This window comes from Clinocottus analis, unplaced genomic scaffold, assembly GCF_023055335.1.
Source record: "Clinocottus analis isolate CAN_PGR_092001 unplaced genomic scaffold, fCliAna1.0.p SCAF_7, whole genome shotgun sequence".
NCBI classification, from domain to species: Eukaryota; Metazoa; Chordata; class Actinopteri; order Perciformes; family Cottidae; genus Clinocottus; species Clinocottus analis.
Window position 1 is genome coordinate 13,621,096 of NW_027176229.1, and position 24,982 is coordinate 13,646,077.

The 24,982-nt window shown below is 43.1% G+C and overlaps 2 protein-coding genes across 10 annotated transcripts in view; one reads left to right on the forward strand and one right to left on the reverse strand.

Annotated features, from left to right (window-relative positions):
- Positions 1-21,703, forward strand: part of mctp1a (multiple C2 domains, transmembrane 1a) — a 120,118-nt gene extending 98,415 nt beyond the window's left edge. For 4 of the 7 annotated variants that reach the window (XM_068566543.1, XM_068566545.1, XM_068566544.1 and 1 more), the window contains 5 exons: positions 1,728-1,826; positions 9,928-10,037; positions 10,746-10,855; positions 11,152-11,249; positions 18,638-21,703. In XM_068566543.1, the coding sequence (XP_068422644.1) occupies positions 1,728-1,826; positions 9,928-10,037; positions 10,746-10,855; positions 11,152-11,249; positions 18,638-18,709 (489 nt within the window). In that variant the 3' untranslated portion in view covers positions 18,710-21,703. Of the gene's footprint in view, positions 1-1,727; positions 1,827-9,927; positions 10,038-10,745; positions 10,856-11,151; positions 11,250-18,637 lie in introns of those variants that run through there. The other 3 variants (XM_068566546.1, XM_068566547.1, XM_068566549.1) reach the window with 2 other exon arrangements.
- Positions 21,704-22,122: 419 nt separating this feature from the next.
- slf1 (SMC5-SMC6 complex localization factor 1) overlaps positions 22,123-24,982 on the reverse strand; it is a 27,050-nt gene continuing 24,190 nt past the window's right edge. For all 3 annotated transcript variants that reach the window (XM_068604443.1, XM_068604441.1, XM_068604442.1), the window contains exon 18: positions 22,123-22,950. In XM_068604443.1, the coding sequence (XP_068460544.1) occupies positions 22,454-22,950 (497 nt within the window). In that variant the 3' untranslated portion in view covers positions 22,123-22,453. The remainder of the gene's footprint in view (positions 22,951-24,982) is intronic.

Sequence of the window (24,982 nt, forward strand, 5' to 3'; positions counted from 1 at the left end):
CAGCTAGGCTCCACTAGCCTCAGGAGGACCTGACACAGATAAGATACACGCTGCAATCATGTCCTGCTCACGGGCTTACTGCTCTGTGCACTCCTCCCTTTCTCTCTCCATGTCTATCTATAGCTCACGCACACACACACACACACACACACACACACACACATACACGCACACACACACATTTGCCACATGCACTTTCCCACCATTTCTTGCTCATTTTCTCCCACATGTGCAAAGTTGATGGTAAATATTGACCAGTCATTAGATTCAGCACCTTGATCTGTAAAATCTGAAGTGAAATGAAAATTAATTTCTTGAGTATTTTTATGGACCAATTCCCCAAGGCATTCTATACCATACTTATAAGCAACAATGAAATTGTTTTTCATTTCAGTTTTTTTTCTCTCTATATCTCTCAACCCCTCTGTTTGTATTTATCTGTCTCTTTCTCTCCCCATCGCTGTCTCAGCTGGTGTGTTTTCTTCCGTATATCATTAAGTCTCTTTACTCCAATATAATGTTAAAACAGGCACACACTTTGTCCCGGTGTGAATATAGTTTAAAACAGTGCAGGTTTTTTGACTTATCTCCAGATAGCGTAAAGAGCTCAGAGGCACCTTCCAAGGCCTCGACAATCCTCTCTCAGTCCCAGTCACGGCACTGTGCAGATTGCTCGGATAGCGACATGGCATAATGTAATTGGACTAAAGAGAGCACAGGGAATTGTATCAATTCTTTGACAAAAAAAAAAAAAAGTGTGACTGAAATGTTGTTCTGGGGTGGCTATTGAGCTTGTAATGCAGCGGGTTGTCCTCGGGTATCATGGGGGTTTCAACTGCTGAGAAGAATGGGAAAGAGAGGAAGAGAAAAAAGTTTGAATGTCTGTATTCTTTTCTTCTCGCCGCCTGTGAAGGATGAAAAGCGTCACGCCATAAAAGATGCTTTTGACTTTTCCGCTTCATTTTTCTTCCCATCTCAGGTTTCTTTTCTCTCGTTGTTCAGCAGAGACGCTGGTAGGAATTGCATTTTAATCATGTTTTGCTAATAGAGGGAGGAATGAAAACAAAAAGGAGGGTGAAAGAACCATTGAGGGAGGGATATTGTCTCTCTTTGCAAAATACACTGCATTGTTGGTTTTTCCTCTTTGTCACAAACAAACATCAGGTGGATCATCTCTCTCTATCTCTATTCCCCCCAGATACATATCTTAAGCTTTGTCTTTTACTTTCACTAGTTTCTCCCTCAATCTCTGACTCTGCCATCTTCTTAACACTTTTACTTTATCGTTGGCCTTTGTTATTTCAATTTAATGGTGTTGTTTTTGCGCTGCGGGTCTTTTTCTGTACCTATGAACAGTATAACTTTAGGTTAATTTACAGGATACTCACCGCTGTCATTGTTGAGATTATTGACATGGGTGTTCCTTTAATTACAGTTTTGCTCTAATGGACCCAAGGAATTAAAAGCCTCATAGTATTTAACCCAACTATCAAGTAATGTGTTGTTTTTTTAGGTCTGTATAAAGGTGAGTAAGAGAAGAAGAAAAAAATAGTGACTCATTTGGTGAGAACAATGTTATTCTTAACTTCAGTCTCCATCCTTGTTATATTGGCCAAAACATCAGCTTTAAGACCCAGTTGTAAAACATCCACATTTTTTTCTTTAACCCTTTCACCCTCATTTCTCTGGGTTGTAAAGAGAAAATCTCATTGTAATCTATCCACAAGGACCCTAAACCAGACCCCTGGGAGGACAGCCGTGATAAAAACCATATCCTCGAGGATATGTTGGCTTCCTGGCACTTTGAGTGGATACGAGCGATGGTGGTAAGTGGGCATGTGTGTGGCTCTGGCACTGACTCCCGATGATGTGTGTCGCTGTCTTCCGGTTTCCTATTGAGCTCATCGTCTGTCCGACGGCCTCCGTCCGCTGTCCTGTCAGGGTTTATGTACAGTACTTGTCCCTTGTCCACGTCTCAATCAACACCCACACACTGCACGTTTGGCCCGCAACCCGACCTCAAGGTATTAGCCTCCTCTTTTAGGTGAGGGTGAACTAATGGGGCTCCAGCATGGAAGGCTGCTCCTGTTTTTTTTGTATGACTTTCCTGTAGCACTGTAGACCTGCTACCCTGCAAGATACTGACGTGCAAGGGTTGTTTTGCTCTGTGGTACTAAAGTTAACCTATGTGGGGTACATTTTGTGCAGTGAGAGGGGCCATAAGGGAATATAATTACCTCATTGTGTGATTTTCTTTTCATTTTTTACTCTCCCCAAAAAAAAATTATAATTATTATTATTTTCACACCTTATGACCCCTAAGTCACTGATAATAAGCACTGAACAATTTCTGATGGTTTTTAGAACACTGGTGTGTATACATGTGTGCATGTGTGTGCGGTTGTGGGGTGATTTTAATGCGCTTGTGAGCTTTTTTTTCTTAAAAGTTGCTACAGAAACAGCAACACTATTTCATATTGCAGGAGCAAATCCCAATGCTCATTATGCCTAATGCAGCAATGTCTACTCCCCCAACTGTTATTGTTCTGAATCACATACACACAAGCGGCTGAACCAACTGAACTTTTTGACTGATGAACTATGCATCAAAGGATTTCGGAGAGCACTCATGCACTGTAGGTGAGGAGTTCTTGTGTGCTCTCATCCACTGAAAGTTAGTCTCTTTGCGACTCTTACCAAATAGGATGTTGAAGATGGCACATACTCATCCCTCTCAGTCTCTCATTGGACAGAATGTGGAGCACAACACTTGACAGCATTGTCGTCTGAATTTGAAAATCAGACATGTAAGAAGGCAGGCGCCACCTTTTCTTTTAACAAGAGTCATAAATCTGTAATGAGCACAGAGAGGATGCATATTTTATTTACTTTTTTGAAGACGTGATCTCTACACTTCATAGCAATGCACTCTCGCTCTGTGGTTTTTTTCTCCTTCCAAAACAAAGTTTAAAACAGTGGATGTTACAGCTGTTTCGTTTGCATATCTCTGAACATGAATATATAATTAAAGGTACACAACAGTTAGCAAGAAATATACATACCAAGGTGATGAATCAAATCTGATTTTACCAGAACAATACTAAAACATGATTTACTTAAACTATAAATAAAGTTAAATATAGAATAGACACCCACTTTACAGAATCAAAAATGCCTACTAATTACCACATTTCTGTATCTTATTTTATGAGGTAAAATATCATTTGTACCTTGGTTAAAACACACAAATCCAGAGTTTAGATTGCGCAGTAGCATACGTTTCAAGCCAGAGACAGAAAGACTGAGACAGACAAACCGGCTGACAGACAGATGGGGGAGATGGGCTGGAGCAGCTAAACCAGGCCAACAGAGGACAAGAGTAATGTTGTCCCATTCATCACACACTGCCAGGCGGGACCCTGGGAAGGACAGGAGAAGGAGAGTGCCGGAGCAGGGGAGCAGAGGTGAGGCAAAGTGGGGGAGAATTGGGCAGGCTTGGGGTGCAGGTTGGGCGGGGGTCGGGTGGCGTTCAGCAGGAGGCGAGGAGGGGAAGCGCAAAAGTTGTGGGGTGGTAGTCATTTAGGTGTGTGTGTACGCCTGACCTTGAATCTGATGGAGTGGCTGGTGTGTTGGAGGTGATGAGAGGCCCCAGGGGGAGATGGGTAAAGATGATCAGTGGCAAACAACCTCCTGCCATCCGACTCATCAGAGTCACAAACACACACAACACCAGAAACATTTCTCTTTAGGATAGGAAGCAGAGGTCAAACTGAAAATAAGTCACCACCACTTTTCTTTTATTCCTTCTCTCCCTCCATTCCCCTCTTTTACATATGCATAAATTTATCCTCGCTATGGGACGAGGCAGGAAGAAGAGACTAATTAGTACGAGAGAGCATTGTGTCTGGCTGGTGCACCTTCAGCTGACAGTTTAAACTGGAGTTTGACTTTGGCTTTGTGGGAGCAACCCTCCGAACACACGGATGTTCTCAAAGAGAACTCTGTGTTCATCCCACCACACACAAAGACATACACACACTCATCAAATTTACATTGGGCCTATGGAAGTGTGATGCCCCTTCAGATTTTGACGTGGCCTTTGTGTTTGCGAGCCGCCTGCTCATGGCCAGTAGGACGTGCAGCACATCTCAACACCCTAGTTAAACAGATATTTATGTGTTTATGATAAAAAGAGAGGGAGGGAAATAAAGATGTATTCCCCACATTCGCCCATGGATTAGTTGTTGTATGAAATACATTATTTATTAAAGCCGCTGCTTAAAAAAAGGGGGGGAACATCTGCCTCTTTCATGTGGCATTGGCGAGGTGCCAGGTTGCATGGTGGCATCTGAGGCCGGTCGCAGGGCCTTTTGTCTCGTCTTGTTGTCATTTCCTGACAGAGGGGATCTGTTCTTCTCGGCCACTGGGTTGCCAAGTTTATTTTTTTTCTCCCTTTTGGGACTTTCTTAACTCCCAGGGGGTCAAATCTGTGACTCATCGCTCCCCAGTGGAGCTGGTAATACGTTAGTTAGACGCAGATGAAACATTAGTTTTTGTTGCATTTTTGACTTACATAACTGGTTTAGGAGCTGAACTATTTAAATTAAGTGGTCAACATGAGAGACAGAAAGTACTCCTTGACTGTATTTGACTTGCTGCCAGAAACTTTACAGAGCAGTTGCTCACACTTTCATGAAAATATGCAAAGCAATTGTGTCTCATTGTGACGATTAACAGATTATCAGATTATCTTTGATCATGAATAAACTAATTGACTTTCTGAAACTTTTTGCAATGGACTAACTATATACATTGTATGCTTGCTTGCTTCATTTAAAAGACAGGACATCTGCCCATTTCACTGTGCCTCGAAATATTAACTTCTATAGAGAACAAACAAAATATGACTAGACTGAACTGAATACAAGCAGTGAATGTTAATGTGCAAATGAAAGCCTCCCACCAGTGAACAGTGTTGCACTTTCATCAATCACTAAATTATTGTTATATTTATTTATTTGCTGTAAGTCAACAAGAGCAGCCAAATACCTTGTTTATGGGTTTAGGATCAGATTTTTCTTGTATCCACATTTGATTTTTCCGAGCGATTGCAACACATCTAGTTTTAAGTACACAGTAGATGCTAATTGTATGCACTATTTATTATTCTGTCATTCCTAATTCTTGCACAGGCTTTGGAAATTGAATTTGTGTCGCCCCTAAAGCATTCCTCAACTTGCTCAACTTTTCAATGTTTTTTTCTTTTTTCCTGGGGAGGAAATGGGAGGGATGTCGCCTCCCTCTGCCGTTACAAAATCAACAAGAACGCTTTCAGATGCCCTCTGGGAGCCACATATTAGCATCCTGTCACGTTTTATATGACATTTCAATTTTTACTGTGCTGCTGAGTGAGAGAGGCAAAAAGAAAAACAAAGAAAAACAGGTGCAATTTTAGCACAGCGGCAATGAGCAGCAGCCACTAGTGGCTCAGACTCATTTCATGGTGTGATGGGATGTATGGTGCTGCATTATAACGGTTAGGTTTATCATTTTTATGTTGTAACCCAGCAGGGAGAACAATGTGATCAGGAGGTTAAAACAGTCTCAAATGGCTCTCTCTATTTCCACCTAATAGATATAGGACAGATATTTGAGTCATCATAATAGGCTATGTCTTTAGTGACCTCTCTCATGTTTAGCTCTAGGCCTTGGGTCAGTGAAGAACAAACTGTCTTTGTAGAAGTTTACAACTGCTCACTTTGCACTTTTGCATATAGATGTACTACATGTGCTATCTCCCTGAAAGAGAAATGGAGCAGTCGAGTACACAGAGGCAGTGAGCATCTTCCCTTTGTTAAATATTTAATCAAGTGTTTCAAAGAGTTTACCACATTTGTTTACCACAATTTACCAGCAAGTGCAACGTGGTTAGCCTGACTGGGCCGTGTGTGTGTGTGTGTGTGTGTGTGTGTGTTTGAGAAGAGAGAGAGAGAGAGAGAGAGAGAGAGAGAGAGAGAGAGAGAGAGAGAGAGAGAGAGAGTGTCACGGGCTTTCCTTAGTGTCACTGATGGTTGTTTCTCCTTAACTCATGCAAACAGCCTGCATCACTTTAACGAGCCTTCCCGCCTCTGTGTTTGCTGATAGGAGCACTCCCATGATGCAGCCTGCTCCACACACTTGTACACAGAGTGGCTCAGTGCTGAACTGATGGGTGCTTGGCTGAGATTTCATGTCACACACCAAACAATGATGCAAACTTTGGACATAACCACAGAAGATACATTTATATGCCAACAAAGGACATCAACTCAATGAATATTTCTGCTACCAGCCTGATGAGAGTAAATTGATGTCAATATTTTTTTTTCTGCACACAGAAACAATTCCCTCAAAGAGTAAACAAATTGTCTCAATGGAGTTTTTTATTTGAGTTATGATTTTCCCCTAAACTCGCATTACAATCTTTGTGGCCTTGCCCCTTTGCTAAACAATATTTAATAAAACAAAAGATTTCCAGAAGAAGAGCGAGACCATCACACAGGTAAAGATAATTAATAATATTAATGACAAAAATGTGGTAACGTCTGAATATTCTTGTCTGTTAATATAAAGGTACTCTAGTATTCACTCTGGAGAGATACATTACTGATGCTTTAAATGAGAAAATCAGCAGACTACTGATGGTCATGGATTTTAGAACATTATTTAAAACAGTATGTACTGTATATTCTCTTATTTTATGTTGTCGACCCGAACCTGGGGATGCTAATTTTGAATCTGTGATGTGATGCAATCAATTTGCATTATTTGTATAAAGCATATGGTTTTTTAACAATGTAGTTTTGGCAGAGAGACCTTGAGCATTATTCTCAGAATCAAATACACTTTATTATTACAAAGTGCAGTTAATTACATCATACTTGATTGTAAATTTTCTGTACTATACTCCATGTACTGACAAACATATGTGCTCTTGACAGAAAAGTATACATATCTACATGAATTCAGACCCATTTTTTAGAAGATGAACTTCTCAAGAATGAACTGCAATGACCGTTTGTAGTCGACAAGGCAGTTACTCTACATATCATCTTAACACATTACAGATTAACCTAAAGTTGCAGTCTATTAAAATGCATGATGATAAACTCATTAGGCAAGCTTATTACACTATCTGTCTGACTTATTAAAGTCATGCAGGAGCATCCTTCAGAACAGTGTTGTCAGGGGTGCTGGGATTTGTTGCATACTTTGAGCACTAACATGACTTGTAACTAGCCAAGTCAAAGCGAGAGGCCTTGCAGATTTAATTTTATTAGCCATGCCTTCAGGTCTCCAAACAAACCCACTAAGTCTTCCTGACAGACACCGGAAGAGATGATGGGAATACAGCAGGCCCTGAGTCTCCTGCACAGATACTGTGCATCTTCCAGAGCGAGACTAGAAACTAGTCAGAACTGAAAAACAATGTGAATTGGTGGTTGACACCCAAACATTAGCACAAACAGCAAACATTCTTCACAAACCACAAAAAGCATGACAAGACTCTCAGAGCGCTCACCTCCCTGATTCAAATATTTCACAGTTTTTTGTCGAACATCTAAGTCAACAGAAAGCTCCTTTGACCTTGACTGATGTGTATATGTAATGTCTCTCTCCTCATCTTTCGGTATCACTTCCCTTTTTATCAGTGATGACATTGCAGTCTAAAACAAACTTACTCAGTAGAGAAAGAAACTGCTTTTAGGATTCAAGGGCCCTCAGCCTATAATCTGTGTCAGGATATAATATCGTTTGTAGAGTTACACAGCAAGACCAGGTGTGCAGATCAACCTTATCTAATAGCTGTAGTGTGTGTGTGTGTGTGTGTGTGTGTGTGTGTGTGTGTGTGTGTGTGTGTGTGTGTGTGTGTGTGTGTGCATATTAGGTTCCATTATAAGAACAGGTTGCCTGGCTCCATATGTGCGCAGTGTGCAGGGAAGCTGGGAAAACAAGGTTCTCCGTGGCCCTCTGTGTTATTGCTACCTCCCGCCTCCCTGAGTCGTGTTTGAAGACAGGAAATACGAGTCAGACCGCGGTCCGAGGTGCATGTGGCAATGGTTTATACTCCTCTGACCTCTGACCTTTCCTCTCCACCCCCGCCCGCTCTCTCACACCACTCCCCTGGCCCTCAAACACACTCCCGAAAATAAAACGACCTGACCGGGCCCAGCCTGGCTTGGCCTAACCCAGCCCAGCACAATAGACCCTGCATTCTGAAATTTGTTTGAGCGAGCAATGAAAAACAGATGGACTCTGAGGAAAGGACTAAGAAGAGGAGGAGAGAAAGGAAGAAAGAAAGGGAGTCTTGTAAAATATTTGCGAAGAAAAATAACCCAGGGACGCTGTCTAATTATATCTATTTGTCTTGTGTGGTTTTGCTGGGGAGGCCATGTGGTCTCCCTGACTGCTCCATGGTTCATTTTTCACATTATCTGATCCTGGATGGAGAGTAAAAAGAAGAGGTTGGGTTTCAGGACAGTCAAGGGTTTTTTTGGGTCTCAATGGGACGGTTGTGGTGAGGTGGGGGGGCCTGGCCTCAAGGAGCGAAATGTGGTAAAGGCCTCTGGGGTCCTGGAGGTTTCATGTCTTTGACTACGTTACTGTCTTCTTTGGGTATAATGATGAGGATTACTCAGGGTTTTACCTCTCTAATCTAACAATGTCCATCCATCTTCATCTTTACACAGCTATTGCTGTTTCTCTCAAATAGAGAAATGTTTGGTGGCTGTGTATTGGTTTCTCTTTAACTTTCCTTTTTCTTTATTTGTTTATTTGTCAATTAATTAACCTAAATTCTTCAAACAGTTGTGTAATATCCTTCATTTTCCAGCTTTATGAAATCCAGAGTATTTCTTACCTGAACTATGAAGGATTTTTTTATTCAAGTATTTGCAAGTCATCATTTGCACTCTCAGCAATAGTTGAAAAGTGCACATCCACTCATCCACTGAGAGACTACCAGCAACTTCCACCCGCCCCCTAATACAACAAAACATAGTGTCACTATATCAGTAAAATATTTGAGTTTAATTTTTAGAGTTATCCACTTGCGTATGTGACAACAGATAGTTGTCCTCCTCTTGTTATGTGCCCCTTTTGTCTTCCAAGCATGCCCGCCAATCACATCCAGCCACAACAAGTCTGCGTGTTGATGTCCTCACGAAGCCAACGGCTCCCAAACACTCTGTGTCACCTCATTCTGTCCAGATCCATCCTGTCCCTTTGCTGTCGCTCAGTCAGCAGGCGGCTCGTTGACTGTTGCATGACTTCGTCAATTCTTTACTTTGTTTCAGTAAGAGGTGCGGGATTGTAGATTTTAGATTGTCTGCTTGGTTTGTGGTTTCTCGCGTATTCTCAAGTTCACGACCATCAACAATTGAAAAGGAAGAGCTCTTCATGGTGGGTGACACCATTAAATAAGGACATTAATGATGCCACGGCCGGTGACATCATCACAGTGTGCCAGCCAGCTGAACAAAAGAGGGCTCTGCCGGGTCTTCCTGGCTGTCTTGGCAGAAGCAGCATCAGAGAAAGAAAGAGAGCGCCCAAAGATTGGCTTTCAGTTTAATTCTGCCTCTCTATTCACATATTCAAATTTTCCTGTGTGAGCATTTTGATTTGTTCTGCCGACTTTATAGCTCTATTACTGCTTTGAATGAAAGCACTCCGTCAGTTTGGGCAGGATATCCGGTGATTTGGCTCCCCACCCCAAATCTTTGACGCTATTTAAAATGTATTGTTCTCACAAAGATGCCTGTGCCCAGCCTCTGTTGTCTCTCTCCTCGTTCTATCTTCTCCCCTCTCTTCACTGTTTTTCTCCATCTCTTCCTCCCTCACCCTTGCTTTCTTTCTCCCTCGCCTACATCTCTATCTGTCCTCTTACAGGACTCGGAGAGAAAGGGCTTCATGAACAAGCTTTATGCCATTCAGGACGTGTGCATCAGTGTGCAGAATGCACTGGATGAAGTGGCCTCCTATGGCGAGAGGATAAAGAAGTGAGTCGTAAGCCCGCTCCTCGGCATCGGGCCCGCTCCGCTCAGCTCCGCCTGTCCCAGTGTTTTTTTCTGCAATGCCAGGTTGCCCCGCTTCCCCTTGCCAGCCTAACTGAGTATAACTCAGTTCTGGTCTCAGGAAACACTGCCAGCGTGACGCTCACCCCCGAGGGACAAACACACAGGCTGTCTATCTTTGTGTTTATCACATCTCACTTAACCCTGCATGACCTCTTCACTGAATCATGTATATGATTAAACACATCACTCGACACGCACACACAAAACTATTAATTCAGTGTACACACCTACGTACAGAAAAAGCATTGGGATTTTAGTTTTGATTAAAATCCGTAATAATAAAAGAGTCAGGCTACAGGTTCTTTCTTTGATTATATATAAAAGTAATTCATATCAAGCTCACACTTTTGAGACCTGTGTTTTTCAAAGTTGAGAGTATTTCACTGATTAGATGTATTAAATTATGGTCCATTTTCACCCTGCATTGCTGACTTGTAAGACTTACGGGTGAAGTTATTTTCCTCTGCACAGTTCCAGTGAATGTGGTGAATTTTCTGTGCAGAGGAATCGTGATCACCTTGTTTGGGTTGAAAACCAATAAAATGCCCTCTCTGACACTCTACTCCTTCTCAGCCTGTTCAGCTAGACTAAGCTTTGCCATGTCTCAACATTTTTTTCCTTTCCTTTCAGCACATTTAACTGGACTGTGCCTTTCTTAAGCTGGTTGGCCATTGTGGCTTTCGGAGCAGCCACCACCATCATCTACTTCATCCCGCTACGATACATTGTGCTAGCCTGGGGTGAGCCTATGTAAAAACATGTGATTTGAAAAGTGTATTTTATTTACTGAAAGTTTCAATGAAAAGTGAAATGTAAATACTGTAGCTAAGTAAACCTGTGGCAGAGCAATGCAATTTATATGTTTCATGTTGCTTTTTATGTTTTGTATTTGGGGGGGAGAACAATTAGTGAATGTAACGCACATTTCAGAGTACAACAACCATAGAGGCTTTATTAACTGGTGTATTATGCAGAATGTGCTGATCTCTTTTCCATCTATTCCCTACTTGCCCTCACTGTTTTTCTCCCTTTGCAGGGGTGAATAAATTCACCAAGAAGCTGCGAGATCCTTACACTATTGATAACAACGAGCTGCTAGACTTTCTGTCCAGAGTGCCCTCAGATGTACAAGTGGTGGGTGAACTTTCCATATTCATCTCTGTCTCATCTTTTATACCTTTGTGACAACACATCTGTCAGTCCCAGACACAGGCAAGGGTTAAGGCTCCTTTTATTATCTCTTCTATCTCTAACTCTGTGTCCTTTCTTTATTTTTCATCTTCTCAGCCGTTGGCGTCTCACTGTACTTTTCATGCAGGGTGAACGGACTATCCATTGTTTAAGCCATGCAGACACCTAATCTAAAAGTCGTGTTTTACTATTAATAGCTTCCTAGTCTAATTCAATTTCCACATACATAGCTGGAGCTGTGTAATAAGATAACGAGGTTAAGTGAGTTTAGTGGCCAGCATATAACTAGGTTGATTGACTCCATACACATACACTCACACACAATTACAGTTAGCTGTTGTTTCCCAGCTATGCTAGTAATTGAAACAGAGTGTAAACCAACAGTTAACCAGCCCCATGCGGTTTTGCTTCTACATTAACCGTGAGATCAGATTAACTTTGAGCTGAAGACTACAGATGCTTCGTTAGGGAAAATATAGTTGTGTAGGTGTGTGTGTAGTTTGTGTGTGTGTTAACAGTAACGTGCTGTGCTGCTCAGGACAAAGTGCAGTTTAAACTGCAATTAAGCGGCAGCTTGTGAAAGTCGTTGTGTTATCCAGCACCGATGGTGTCCGCTGTGGCTGTTAAGCCCTGCTGTGCTGAGTTCAATACACACGCACATGAACGCACACATAAACGCACATGCAGGCTGAAGCTGACCCGGTGCCTCTGATACGACCAATCCCCTGCCACATCAGTGCTGACACACTTCCTCTTTGATCGCTTATTGCCTCAACTTCTTTCATCTTTACAGGGTCATAATCCTTGGTCCCCTACACACCCCCGCTAACCCCCCGTGTTCTCCACCGTTCGGCCCCCGTGCAGTTTTACAGTTTCATAGTTTAGTGAGGCCTGCTGCAGTAGTAGGCACAAGGCAGGTAGCTACAGGCTTAAATGAGCCTAAGCTGTCCCCTCTGGTGAAGTGCAGCCACCTTACACACCTGGAGACAGGAGGAGCGGGGCAGTGAAGGGGCCCAGGCCCGGCAGGTATGAGGTCTTTACAAGGCCCCTAATGAGGGCCTGCTGGCTAGGGAAGGTGGGGGCAGACATGTTACCCTGGTCTGGTGCCCGTGCTGCTGGAGTTGTGCCTACTGTATAAGTTATACTGTAAGTGCTACTGTTACAGTTATTGCTGCAGCTGTCGGAATGGTAATCGTTGCCAGGTTTCACTGACAGTTCGGAGGCTTACCAAGTAATGAGGGTGAAAGACTGAGGCAAAGGGGTAAGAATAGATTTCAGGGAGAAAAGATGAGGATGGAAATGGAGGAACGGGGGGAGGAATTAGGACAGAAAGTACACATGGAGTTGATTGAATATTGGAGATGACTAGTTTGATTATTTATAGCAGGGTCGCCTTGTTTGTATTAATAACATACGGTCAAGGACATTAAGATTCACTGCTCAGTGAGCTGATGAAGGACTGAGACCTGCACGGATCACTTTCTCACTGAATCCAAAGTAAAATGTTCTGCAACGACACCCCGCTTAGTCGTTGGCTAAAAACAGACCAGAACGTTCTGCTCTGCGACGCGTCCCGCAGCTGCCTGCGGTTGTTGGTTCACCTCATTGCTTGCCCCCGCCTTACTGGGTCAAAGCCGCCTATGGGGATCAAGCCCTTTCGGCTGTTGGATGATGCAGAGAGTTGCTGGGGTCCAAATGGAGCGTCCCCTCACGGGCACGTGTCCATAGCACCCACTGGCATTGGTGCTGGGTGCTATGCCTGATACTCTGGATGACTAATGAAGTGCTATTTCAGGGACCCAGTGTGACCTAACGCACATACATAATCACATGCACACACACACACACACACACGCTCTCCCAGTAGTAGTGCATGTGAGGCGGGTAGGGGGTGTTTCAGTGCAGTGTTCCGCATCATTTGGAGGTGCTTCAGTGCAACCAGAACTGATGAGGTCCTAATGACTTTATATATAAAGGGCATCCACTCTGGGCCACAGTCCATCATAACGTATGTCGCTGCAGCAGCACAGTAACTGCAGAACAGCTTTAGGACTCTCATAGTTTTCATATCTTTCATTTATCATTATAGTGTACAAAAAATAAACTCTGCATTTAGCCACAACAATACTGACTTCTCATTGGTTAACGGAAGATACGTTCGTCTTGCAAACCAAGCTCTTTAAATCAATGACACTGGGCCCCTAACAACACTGTCAAACACCCTTTAAAAACTAAACTCTCAGTGGAGCATGGGAGCTGCAACAGGCAGTGTTACCTTTTTACCACCTGAACAGTTTACTTAAATCATTATGTCCCTGTGAGCAGCAAAGGCTGGCATGGCATGTAGTGCATGTCTATGTGAGATGTCTGTCCCTCCCTGGGTAACAGTTTCTTGTAGCTGGTTTGGCTCTTTTACCAGCGTTAGCTATCGTTATGGTCATTATCAGGGAATCCTTCATGTCCTCTTAAACGAGGGAAAACTGAGCACCTTTATAGTGCTGAGTATTCCCTACCTGGCGTTTGGGAGGTGTCAGTGCACTAGTATGTTTTACGACACCATTAGCAATGTGAGCTAGGGAGTGCGTAAGTAAGGCCAAGGCAATTAGCATGCCAAGTGGCCCTTTATGGTGTAAAGGAGCTGGATCAAACACCCAGTACAAAAATAAGCATGCATTCCAATTTAGCGTCTAATGAGCAGTGGGGAGTCAGGTTAATATTTTTAGAAAACATTTATGTTGGGGATGAAACCTCATTTGGCGTGAGGGTCAAAGGCAGGATAGTTAGAGGTTGAACCGTTGCCAGATGCCATCACTTAAATCTACCAGAGGTCTCTCTCTCTCTCTCCGCCACTTTGTCCTTTCCCACTTTTGTGACAAATTTAAACATTTCACTGCAAGTGGCCTCCTAGTCACAATTCAGGATGTGTCGTGCCACAGCAGCTAATAGGCAAAACTTTCTTTACTTAGTTTTTTTTGTTGCTCACTGATTTATGTCACCTTGACATGCCTTTTCTTTCCCAGCAATAGAGGCAAGTGCTGAATCCTCCGAAGTGCAGATGTGTGGACTATACACAATAGTATTTCTCTGGAAACATTTAATAACCCTTATGCTCCATTAGGCGTCACATGAGATGAAACCCGCTGAGTTTTGTGCTCCGTGGAAGGACTGGAAAACAGAATAACATAGAATCATTAAAATGTTGCTCCCTTGCCTTTCTTGACTTGAGTTATTTACTTGCCGATTTGCCTTTTTTTTTTTTTGCTCACTGTCACCCACCGTGGTTTTGCCTCGTCTGTCTGCCCACACTGGCATCATCAAAACATAGTCGAAGGTTCAATGTGAGAGGGAATGAGAGACAGTGAGAGAGGGAGAGAGGAGCAGGTCCCGGGATGCTTTGTGGGTAACACCGTTAAACGAAGCACGGTACACGGCGCCCCTTCAGCAGAGCACACTTCAAAGCCTGTTTTGCACTTGTACTGTCAACATTTGGGAGAGGAGAGGAGAAGAGCGAGGGTGGAGCAGCCTTTGAGCGGCACTGGGTCTTTACCCACTGCCTTTCCTGTCGATGTTCCCTTTAAGCTCCCCACTCGCTCTACCAAATTGCTTATGTGCTCTCCGCATTACCACACTTTTTTACTTTCACCCAATTCCGGTTTCTTTTATTTTGCTAACGTCCCACTTTCTCCTCGCCTACTCTGCCTTTTCTTCTCTTTTTAACTAGCTCTTGTTGTCTGCATGGGTATGTGTGCTTCTGTGTGCGTGTGTTATTAGGTGAGGTGAGCGGGGGAGCCAAGGGTATAGCATCAGGCAGGCCTGTCACCTGTAAGGTGCAATTGAACCTGTGACGCGTGAGCTCTATTTCTCTTGGCTGGCAGCTCTTCACAGGGAAAACTCTTGTTTGATTGAGATATTGTTTTCTCCTGCACCCTTTGTTTTTGTCGATCCCCTTCGCTACTCTTCATGAGAAACAAAATCCTACTTTCTACTGACATGCAAACTTTTCTTTGTTTTTTCTCCGCTCACAAATAGTTTTGTTTGGACAGAAATGTCAACGCGCAGAATTAAATCGCTGTGTTCCTTCTTGCTGCTGTAGGCGTGTGGCCGTGTAAAGGGACCACTAACAGCCAGTGATCCCGCCCAATACCTGTCCTACTTTTGGATACATGGTAGATGCCTTCACGCTTGCAGCCAACGATGAGTGAGAAGGAGTTGCTTATACAAACAGATTATTTTATTAGCTGACATTGACTCGAAACTTTGCGACATGCGGATGTGCTGTTACTCTTTCGCTCCTGAGTGAATCTGTTCCTATATGCAACTCCTTCTCACTCATCCTTAATAAATTACATCATTCAATGATTCGCTCACTTTTCCATCCATTGTCACCACTGTCATTGATCGCAGTTAATGTGGGCACTGTGCCAGGACTGTCATGGTCCCCTAACCAAACTACCACTGCACACACCTACTTACACACACGCATGCACACACACGCACACACACACACAGATGGGGCCATATAAACCCTCTGTGTCCCGTGGGATTTTTCCTCCGTTGTCTGCTTTAGTTGGCAGGGCTATAAAAGAATCCACACCCACATGAGAACAGTATCTGTCATCACCCGAATGTCCAAAAATCTCCCTCTGTCTCACTCAGTTTCTTCTTCTTCTTCATTGTTTTCTCTACTGTTTCCTTTGTTGGTTTGTCCCGCTCTCTGCCCCGTGTCTTTCTTTCTATTTCAGACTCCTCTTTATCTCGTTTCCTATCATTACTTTCTTCCCTTGTTTTCTCCACCTGGCCTATTTCCTTGTTGTCTTCTTGACCTCATAGACTCTTTTCTTTCTCACTGATCTAACTAACCGGCTATATTTGTACAGCTGTTTAGTAGGATGTTAGTTTGCCTTGGACAGTGAGGAGTGTCCAGATCTATATCAGCGAAGTCTGGCTGCCGAGTGAGAGAGAGAGAGCAACACATGCTGGCCTAACCAATCTGGTATCCCCCTATCATTGGACATTGGGGTCTATCGCTGTGATGGAGAAGGAACTGAGATTCCCTACTGTACCGTGTGTGTGTGTGTGTGTGTGTGTGTGTGTGAATGTGATTTTAATGATACAGTGGCAGGGTGTTGTGTGTGTGTGTGTGTGTGTGATGTGAGAGGTGTACGGGTGTGTGTGGGTGTGTATGTGCATTCTTGTTGCTGGAGTGCATGTGTCTTCATTGGTAAGCACACACACGCCTGTTTGCCTCTCAGATTTGTACAATGCAGGGGGTAGGATACTGGAAGGCGACATTGAAGCGACAGTGGGAACCAGTAGAAGATGGATGATAAAGGCTCGTTCCCAGCCAGTGCTGAGAGACGCTGCTGTTCTCGTCCACAGCAGACAGACCCACCATGAGACAGAACAGAGAATCCATATTGACGTCAGTTTGTTGTCTGCCTGGAGAATCAGAGAGGGTGTCAGTCAGTTAGACAGGCAGAGTAGCCTACAGTACATCAGCCAAGGAAAGATCCCACAGATGATACTGGCTCTTTGGTGCTGTGACTGTTAAGTCTTGTTTTTTTTCTCTATTAGTATTCTGATTCAGTGGCTAGTGCTTGTCAGTGTCTTGAATCTGTCTAGGCTAGCGACTGTATTTGTGTGTGCATGCACACACATCTGAAAATGAGACTGCCAGAGTGACAGTCTCTGGTTGCTGAGGCTCAGCCACTGTGATGCTGTTACGTCTGAGTGTCCATCACTTAAGAGCAGCTTCTTTCAAAGCTCTGCTCACCATCTTTGCAAAGCATCACTTGAAGTGAGAGTCACTTCCCTTCGGGAGACGTAGGTGACACTCCCTCAGTAATAGCGGAGCCTCTTCTGAAGTGATTGTGATGTGCCTCTTCAATTTATGTTTAGTGACAGAATAGTAATACAAAAGAAGTAATTAGTTGTTCTTGGTTGTTAAATTAGGGTGAAGTTGCTTTTTTCACCCAAGTCTTTGTCAAAAAGCAAATAAGTGTGTATCACAAAATGTTAAAAGGTTAATTTAAGATAAAACTAAATTAAGGCTACATTGGATGAAGACATCGAGCACAACCACAAGTTTTAGTCTTATACTTACATAACTGGTAAAGAAATAAGATAACAACAAACCTAACATGAGGCTTTAAATGAGTGCAATCCTGCTTTTAAAAGCTAAACCGTATAGCTAAATGGGTACAGCGTGGCATTAAGGTCTTTAAAGGGGGGCTTCCTGATTATGAGGAGTGTTAAAGGTGTATAGACAGTGCTGTTTAATGCCTTGAACTAATGTGTCCATCAAACATTCTGATCAAACCATGTTAATGTTGGATTTTCTCTTCTCATGTCCTGAAGAAATTTTCATATGTATAGTGTTTTTGTGGAAAAGTAGAGATACCAACCACAACCAACTTGTCTTAAAATGATCTGATTTAGAAATTGGTGGTCAAAGTTACAAAATTGTCCAATAGGCTAAAACTATGACATTTTGGACAGACATGATGTAAACTGCAACATGACTAGTTGGTGGGGCGATGCGTTTTTTCTAGTTGTCCCTTGAATGATGTAAAAACAACGTGCTTGTTTGTCTATCTCTCTGGTAAATAGAAAGTCAACAGTACATGAACTTAGAGTTAACACTTTTGTCCCTAATTACACATTTAGCCAAATTAAGCTTCTGAGATATAGCGCATTGTACATCAAGCTCCATGTGATCAGCAATGTGTTAATACTGTAGTAACTAACACTCCCCGCTAAGCTTTGGTTTTGTAAGGGTTACATTGTCTTTCTGACTTCCGTCTCCTTCCCATCTCTGCCCTTTTTCTTCTAACCATCTTGCAATACTGTCATGACTCTATTATCTCTCCAAGCTTTCCCATGAGTCCTTTCCCTGTTCTCTGTTTGTTTGTGTGATCCCTCCCCTTAGGCCACTGTCCCACATCTGTGCAAGTATGTGTGTACGTGTATATTTGTGTGCGTGCGAGTGCAAGCATGAATGTATTTGGAGCTTTGAACAGTGTACATGGATTGTGTGTGTGTCTGTGTGTGCTTGTGTGTGTGTGTGTGTGTGTGTGTGTGTGTGTGTGTGTGTGTGTGTGTGTGTGTGTGTGTGTGTTGTAATCAGTGTGTAATCCCTTCCCTGAGGCCACTGTTCCACACAGCTGGACTCAGAGAGCCTCTGGAGGGTTTCTGTGCTATTCAAGCATCCTTTGCTCTTTCCACCTGACCGGGTGGTTGGTGTGTGTGTGTGTGTGTGTGTGTGTGTCTGTGTGTCTCTGTGCTCGCGCGTGCATGCACGCCTCCATGTGTGTTTCTGTGTGTTTTAACAGGTGCAGTACCGAGAGCTGAAACTGGATCCCAATTCCAGTCCAAATAAAAGGAAGAAAAACAACCCCGGGTAGATGACTGTGTCCGCCCACCAAGTCTTCTCTTCTTCACTTTCCTTCTTGTGGTCTATTACTGGACTCGGAGGAGCAGAGAAAGACGGCTCTGGACCAGCTCAGCTATCCTTCCTTTTTTTTTTTTTTTCAATTTTCTTTTCTTTTTTCTTTTTCTGTCTTAAATTGCTCATGACGTACAGTACAGTTTCCTAAAGTGTAATTTTTGTATTAGAAAAAGAGCTTTTGATTGATTTTCAAGTCGAGTGGGAAGGCTGGATGGAATTACCTTTTTCTCAGCCGTGTGCGTCACTCACCTTTCTTCTCTCATCACTCTGACATTTTAGAGGACTTTGTCCATCTGCTTGCCACGAGTGACAAGTGTCACATAATGAGTAAAACAAGTTTCAACATTTATACTCACCGTCCCAAAAAAGACATTTTCACTGCAATCCATGTTTATCAAGATTACAAGCCTTATACCAACAATTTTGCAATGTCACTCTGCAGTTGACTTTTAAGTCTTTTTTAGAGCATATAGTAGTTATCAAATGGTTTTGGTAATATGTTCATATTTTCTAATTGTTTTTGTACTGAAGTATCTTTTGTGTTATGCCTCTCTTGGATGTGGTAATGATGTCATGTTCACTGGCAGTAAATTCTGTTGTTTCCACTTAACTCAGCCAGCCAAGTTGATTAGCAATTATGGTAGTAGCCTCCAGATATGTCCTTCTACACAAACACAAACCTGGACCAACAGGCTGAAGGCTTGTGGTCGTATCTGCTTTGATACAAAAGCCCCATAAAAAGATATGAAGCCTCAACAAAAGAATGAGCGGTATTAGTTTAAAATACAGTGAGTCTGTTCTTAAATAGATTGTGATTACATAATGATAATTAAATAATACCAGGAGAAAAATAAAGACAATGTTGAGTATAGAATTCAGCATAAGCGTCGTTTAACCCCTTAAAAACATGTCAAAACCCTCTGTCAATCAGTCGATCAGTGTGACACCTCGGCCTGTCAGATGACGCGGCAGACCAAGCGCTCTGCTGTCATCGTGTTAATATAGATGTCACCCAGTCTATGCAGAGTGTCGCCAGGCATGCAGGCCTTTAGGCAGCCACAGCCCTAATCTTGTTTGAAAGGCTGGTCTCCTTTCCTCTCATCTCCTTGTGAGTTTGCCTCGGCGCCCACACAAGAAAGCATTCACACACACGCAAGCATGCACGCAAACACAACAAAACAAAAATATCCTGTAACGTGAATATGCTGCTTCTTTCAAAGATCTCGCATACACATACTGCACCTACTTGCTAGCAGATGAAAGCATAACATCCCATTTGAGCAGGCACATTCTCTCCCTTTCAGGCACACACACACACACAAACACAAACATGCTCTCTGTGCTGTTGTGCCCCAGGCTGGCCGCCCTCTCCATCTGCCCCACCTCCTGTGCCCACAGCACAACTTTGATCCGTCTTTCCAGAGACAGAGGCTTATGTATGTGAACTGTATATGTAAGAGTGTTTGCGTATACACGTTTATGGAATCAAAGACACGTTGCTTTTCTCAGCGTCGGTGTGTGTTACAATTGTATCTCCCCTCCAGCTGTAGACGGATGCGTAGATTCAGTCGTGTGTGTGTGTCAGCCTGTGAAGGCGTGTGTGTGGCGCAGCACAAGTGCCAGCTGGTGTATGGTGTGGAGTTTGCTGGTATAGGTGGCCGTCAGCTAGATGAGCAGCAAGTCTCTGTGTGACAAGACAAGGCTCTAAGGGGACCGAGGCCTGAGATGTCAGGGATTTGTGTATTTTATGCTATTTCAGATCCCCTTTTCCATCATGCTTCTCTCCGTTTGCACTCGCTGCGGTTCCCTCATTCGTCAGTGAGCGGGGTTGCGACCCTGTCTGAAGGGACGGTCTCATGGGCTTCTTGCTGAGCATCTGTTGAAAGATCACATCCCAGGCTACATTTGAGGAGGTCTCCTCTCATCCTACTGAGCCCTGCCTCATTCCCCCCCCCCCCCCCCCCGCCCCCTCTCACCCCCGTGCATCTTTTTGTTCCCTCTCACCCTCTTTGTCTATCTGGTCGTCTGTCTCTCTGTCTTTATCGCTCTAACCCCCTCCCCACCACGACGAGATCTCTCTTCTGCATTTCATCATCCTCTTTTCCCGACTGTCTCCTTGCCTTCGCCTGTACCCTCTTCCTCCTTACCTCTTTCCCTCCCCCCTATTTACCTATCCATCTCCATGCTTAAATATCAACAGGCTTGGATCTGTCACTCCAGAGAGCCATTGATTTTGTTTTGTTGTTTTGAGGAATCCACTTGAAAGACAATAACAGACTGTCCCCTAAGAGCAGCGTTGCAGACTGATTATAGCCTCCTCAACAAACACACTCTGTGGTTCGTGAAGGATGGCTTTTTATAATTCCTAAAGGGACTGTTTGAATACATGATATGTACTGTATGTGTCTACTACTGTATGTAGTTATTTTTCAGTAAATTGTGTTGACTATTGTGTGTTATTGCATTCAAATTCCGTTTTCTTTTTTGTCATATATTATTGGATTTCGGCTTTGTTTGCAAGCAAAGTGTTTTTATTTTGTATGATGTAGAGAAAATAAATTATATGAAAGGAATGTATCAGACTGTCAGCTGTAAAGGGAAAAAAGCACTTTTATTTGCACCAAGTTGAAATGAGACTATTTATTTTTAAAATACTGTACATAGCTACTTAATTTATGTTTGTATTTTATACAGTATGCCTGTTGATGGTCTGGTGATAATGTTGTAAAGTAGGTGTATGCCTGCCTTATTTTCTAAGATCTGTCTTTTTCTGCCTGCGACGTTGCCTGCCACATCTTCATGTGCCAGTTCTGGCCAATGACATTTCAGGAGCTGAGACATAAATTGGATCGGAGGGGTAAAAGAAAATCTGATGTATATATCCGGTTTGAGAAATTAAATGCATCTGATGTATGTTGCTTATTTTAAAAGAAAAAAAAGAAAAAACAAACACAAGATTAAATATTTTTTTGCATCTTTGGAGTGTCTGGATTATTGCAAAATGTGTTTTTAGCTTCAGCAATCTCATTCCTGAGCCTACTGGTAGCTGTAAAGGAAATAAACAGCCATTCATCTCAGTACTGACTCCGTTCACATTTCAGGTCCCCGCCTGCTGCTCCATCACATGCTCCACCCGCCCCAACAAGCAGCCTTATACCGCTTATTCCCCACTGTTGTTTATGCGGCTGAGACCCTGAGTGCTCATCAGTGCCTCACGTATCTCAGACAAGGAAGACTTCAGTGACTAGTGAAGTTGTTTTTATTTATTTTATTATAAATAGTTAATGTAAAAGAAACAACAATATTATATTGTTTATTATTAAACATTCAACAAGTAGCTGTAGAAAACAATAACTTGAGGTAGTAACTATTAGGTAGTAACGGACTATTAAAAATAAATACATTTTTCCATTTGTGAAATATAAAAGAAGGTAGTGAAATATATCCAAACCATGACAATAAAGGTTTCTCTGTAGAAATGAACATACAGCTAAACTCAAAAACACATGAGGCAAAAGCCACATTATTTTAGAGGTCTACATTCACAAATGTACGTTTCCTGTGAAGACATTTTAATGCCTTGATGAATTGTATGACGATATAACAATTTTATATACCTCGCACTGATGCCCATTTGTTAGCATTCAATCAAAGGTTACACATTCAATCCCCTTTCAGTGTGTTATCCATTGATCTTGCGTCACAGATCAGCCACTAGTGCTGCCCCCCGAGACTTAAGATCCTCCAGTATCTCCATCAGGAACTGTGTGTTCTCTCCTTTGCACTCGTTCACTGCGAGAGACACTTGCCCCGGGTAAGTCCCTCTGCCAAGCTCCAGCAGTGTCTCTGTATCCTCTACCAGCTTCACCGCCCGCTGGTTTGTCCAGCCCAGAGTCACTGTTTGGTGGGACTGCGTCTTAAGGGCCCTGAGCAGCGTGTGGCCCAAGCTCTGGGACTTGTCGCCGGGCTGCGCATGGCCGGGTAGGCCCCTCTCTTGCTGGTAGGAGAAAATGAGGTGGGCCAGAAGAGAGGATCCAGCCTCCATGAGGGGCAGGTTCAATCGAGGTTCAGTCAAGTTGTTTCTCAAGGATGAGTCTCCCACATGCGCGCTGTGGAGGAGCTCCTCCCTCTGACTTGCAGAGACCAGATCCAGTGCAGTCTGCCCGTTGCCATCTTTCTGCTGCAGGATAACTGAGCCTGGAGAGGGCAGAGGTATATAGCATCAGATCACACAATCATGCAATTTTCCCACTGCTGGGCTAATAAAGGATTATCTTATTTTACAGACTTTGACTACAGTCATTTCTATCACGACTCAAGGCTGGTTCCACAATGACAGTTATTGCTCTCGAAAAGATGGGTCAAACAATCTGCGACAAACGTGACTGCAAATATTTGCCTGTAAATACTTTTAACGGTGAAGTATTTTTTTTTTTTAAAGAACTGTGCTATAGAACACAACTCAAAGATTGTCCTGACAGCACTGAACACTTCATCAACATGTTACAATGACAGAGTGTCATTAAGAAGATCTGTCAATGCCTCTATTCAAGTAAGAGATCTCTGCACATGGGAGTGCAAGGACAAGAACTTATCATCACTTGTAGTGGTGCGACGGCCTTCACACACACCAATACAAAACAAAAAAGATCTAAATGTAAACACTACTCAATACTGTTTGACCCTTTGTTTTGAGCGGCATCACCTGAAAGTACTTAGTACTGCTAATGGACTTTAAATGAATGGGAATCAAGCAGTAGTTTTGAGAAGATGTGATGGAGTAGGATTTTATTTTAAATTGGCCTGAGGCGTCAGCGATTGCATCATGACACACTGACATGCAACCAAGCTACTGGAGGCTGCAGTGTCCTGATAAAATAACACGACACTTTGTCTTAACTGTGAGTGAGGGTCACTATGTGTTTGTGTTCAAAGCACAGAATGTTGGCGACTTGATGTTGGCTTTGCTCTCCTAGTCTTTTTATGTAATGATGTAATGCTCATTGCTATCATCAGCAACACGAACACAGAGAGCTGCTCGGGGTGACAAACTCACAACGGCCCTCAACTGTGACATTAGAAAATGGCTTCAAGAGAACTACAAATGCTATGTTCACTTTAAATAAGGTTCTTTAATATTGATTTAATGAAAGAGGCAGTTGAGGCCAATCAATATTAAAAGTCATACAATACAAATACCATTCAAAACCCCTTCAATTACCTTGTCTTCACCCTTTCAGCGCTGAACTACATTCAAACTGAACAAACCAGTGACAGTAAAATGTTACCCTTCCCCCCTTACAAAGCCAGGAAAGTTACAACAGTGACATTTACCGTCTACTCTTCAGCTTTGTCTGTTTAGACTGAAAGCCATTTTCCATTGTCAGACAGGCCCCTGTGCACTTAGCCTACATGGAGCAGGTCGAGTCAAGTGTGAGCCCTTTGTTTGCTTCCGGATAGATCCATTTCTATGGCAAACTGCTCTTGATGGCACTTGACTGTTCAACCCTGGCAGTGCTGCTGCCACATATAAGTTTACGGCTCTGTGGAGGCTCGGCGTGTCACGCAGACGGCTGCTTGATACCACTGCTGCCAGTTGTTTCTGTTTGACAGACATTGTGGGGCTGCAGCATTACGTTTTAAAGATGGGGCAATTGTGTGTGCGTGTGGTCCATTGTGACATAAACCTTAACTTAACCTCCCAATTGCCACTTAGACAAAAAAGACAGCCTTGTCTTAAATGACAGTTAAAACATAGTAAAAAATGGAACAATATGAGTTCTGAAATCGCTCTCCATCTCTCTGTCTGCCACTGAACTAACACTGTGTGTAGCAGTTATGAGATAATCGGTGAGAGCTCACGTAGCTGTTAGCGGGGAAGGTCAGCGCTCATCTACCTTTTAGTGCTTCAAGCCTGAGTGGCAAAAACTCAATCTGCATAAATTGTGGCATTAATCTACATAAACTTTTACATAAGCGGGGAAATTTCAAATGCAGGGGTCAGGCATCGGGGGCAGCAGTCAAGGACGTAGGAGCACAGATTTGATCAAAGTGGTCACGAGAGAAAGGCAGAGGGGAGGGAGACGTTTGAGAGAGTGAGGTTTTTCATGGCAGGTCATAATCACCAGGTTTCTATAACAAGCTGTCTTTGCTATTACACTCATGCAGTAGGAAAGGCTGTAATATGTGAAGCCAGCCATGGCGTGACATACAGCAGCAAGCTTCAGGT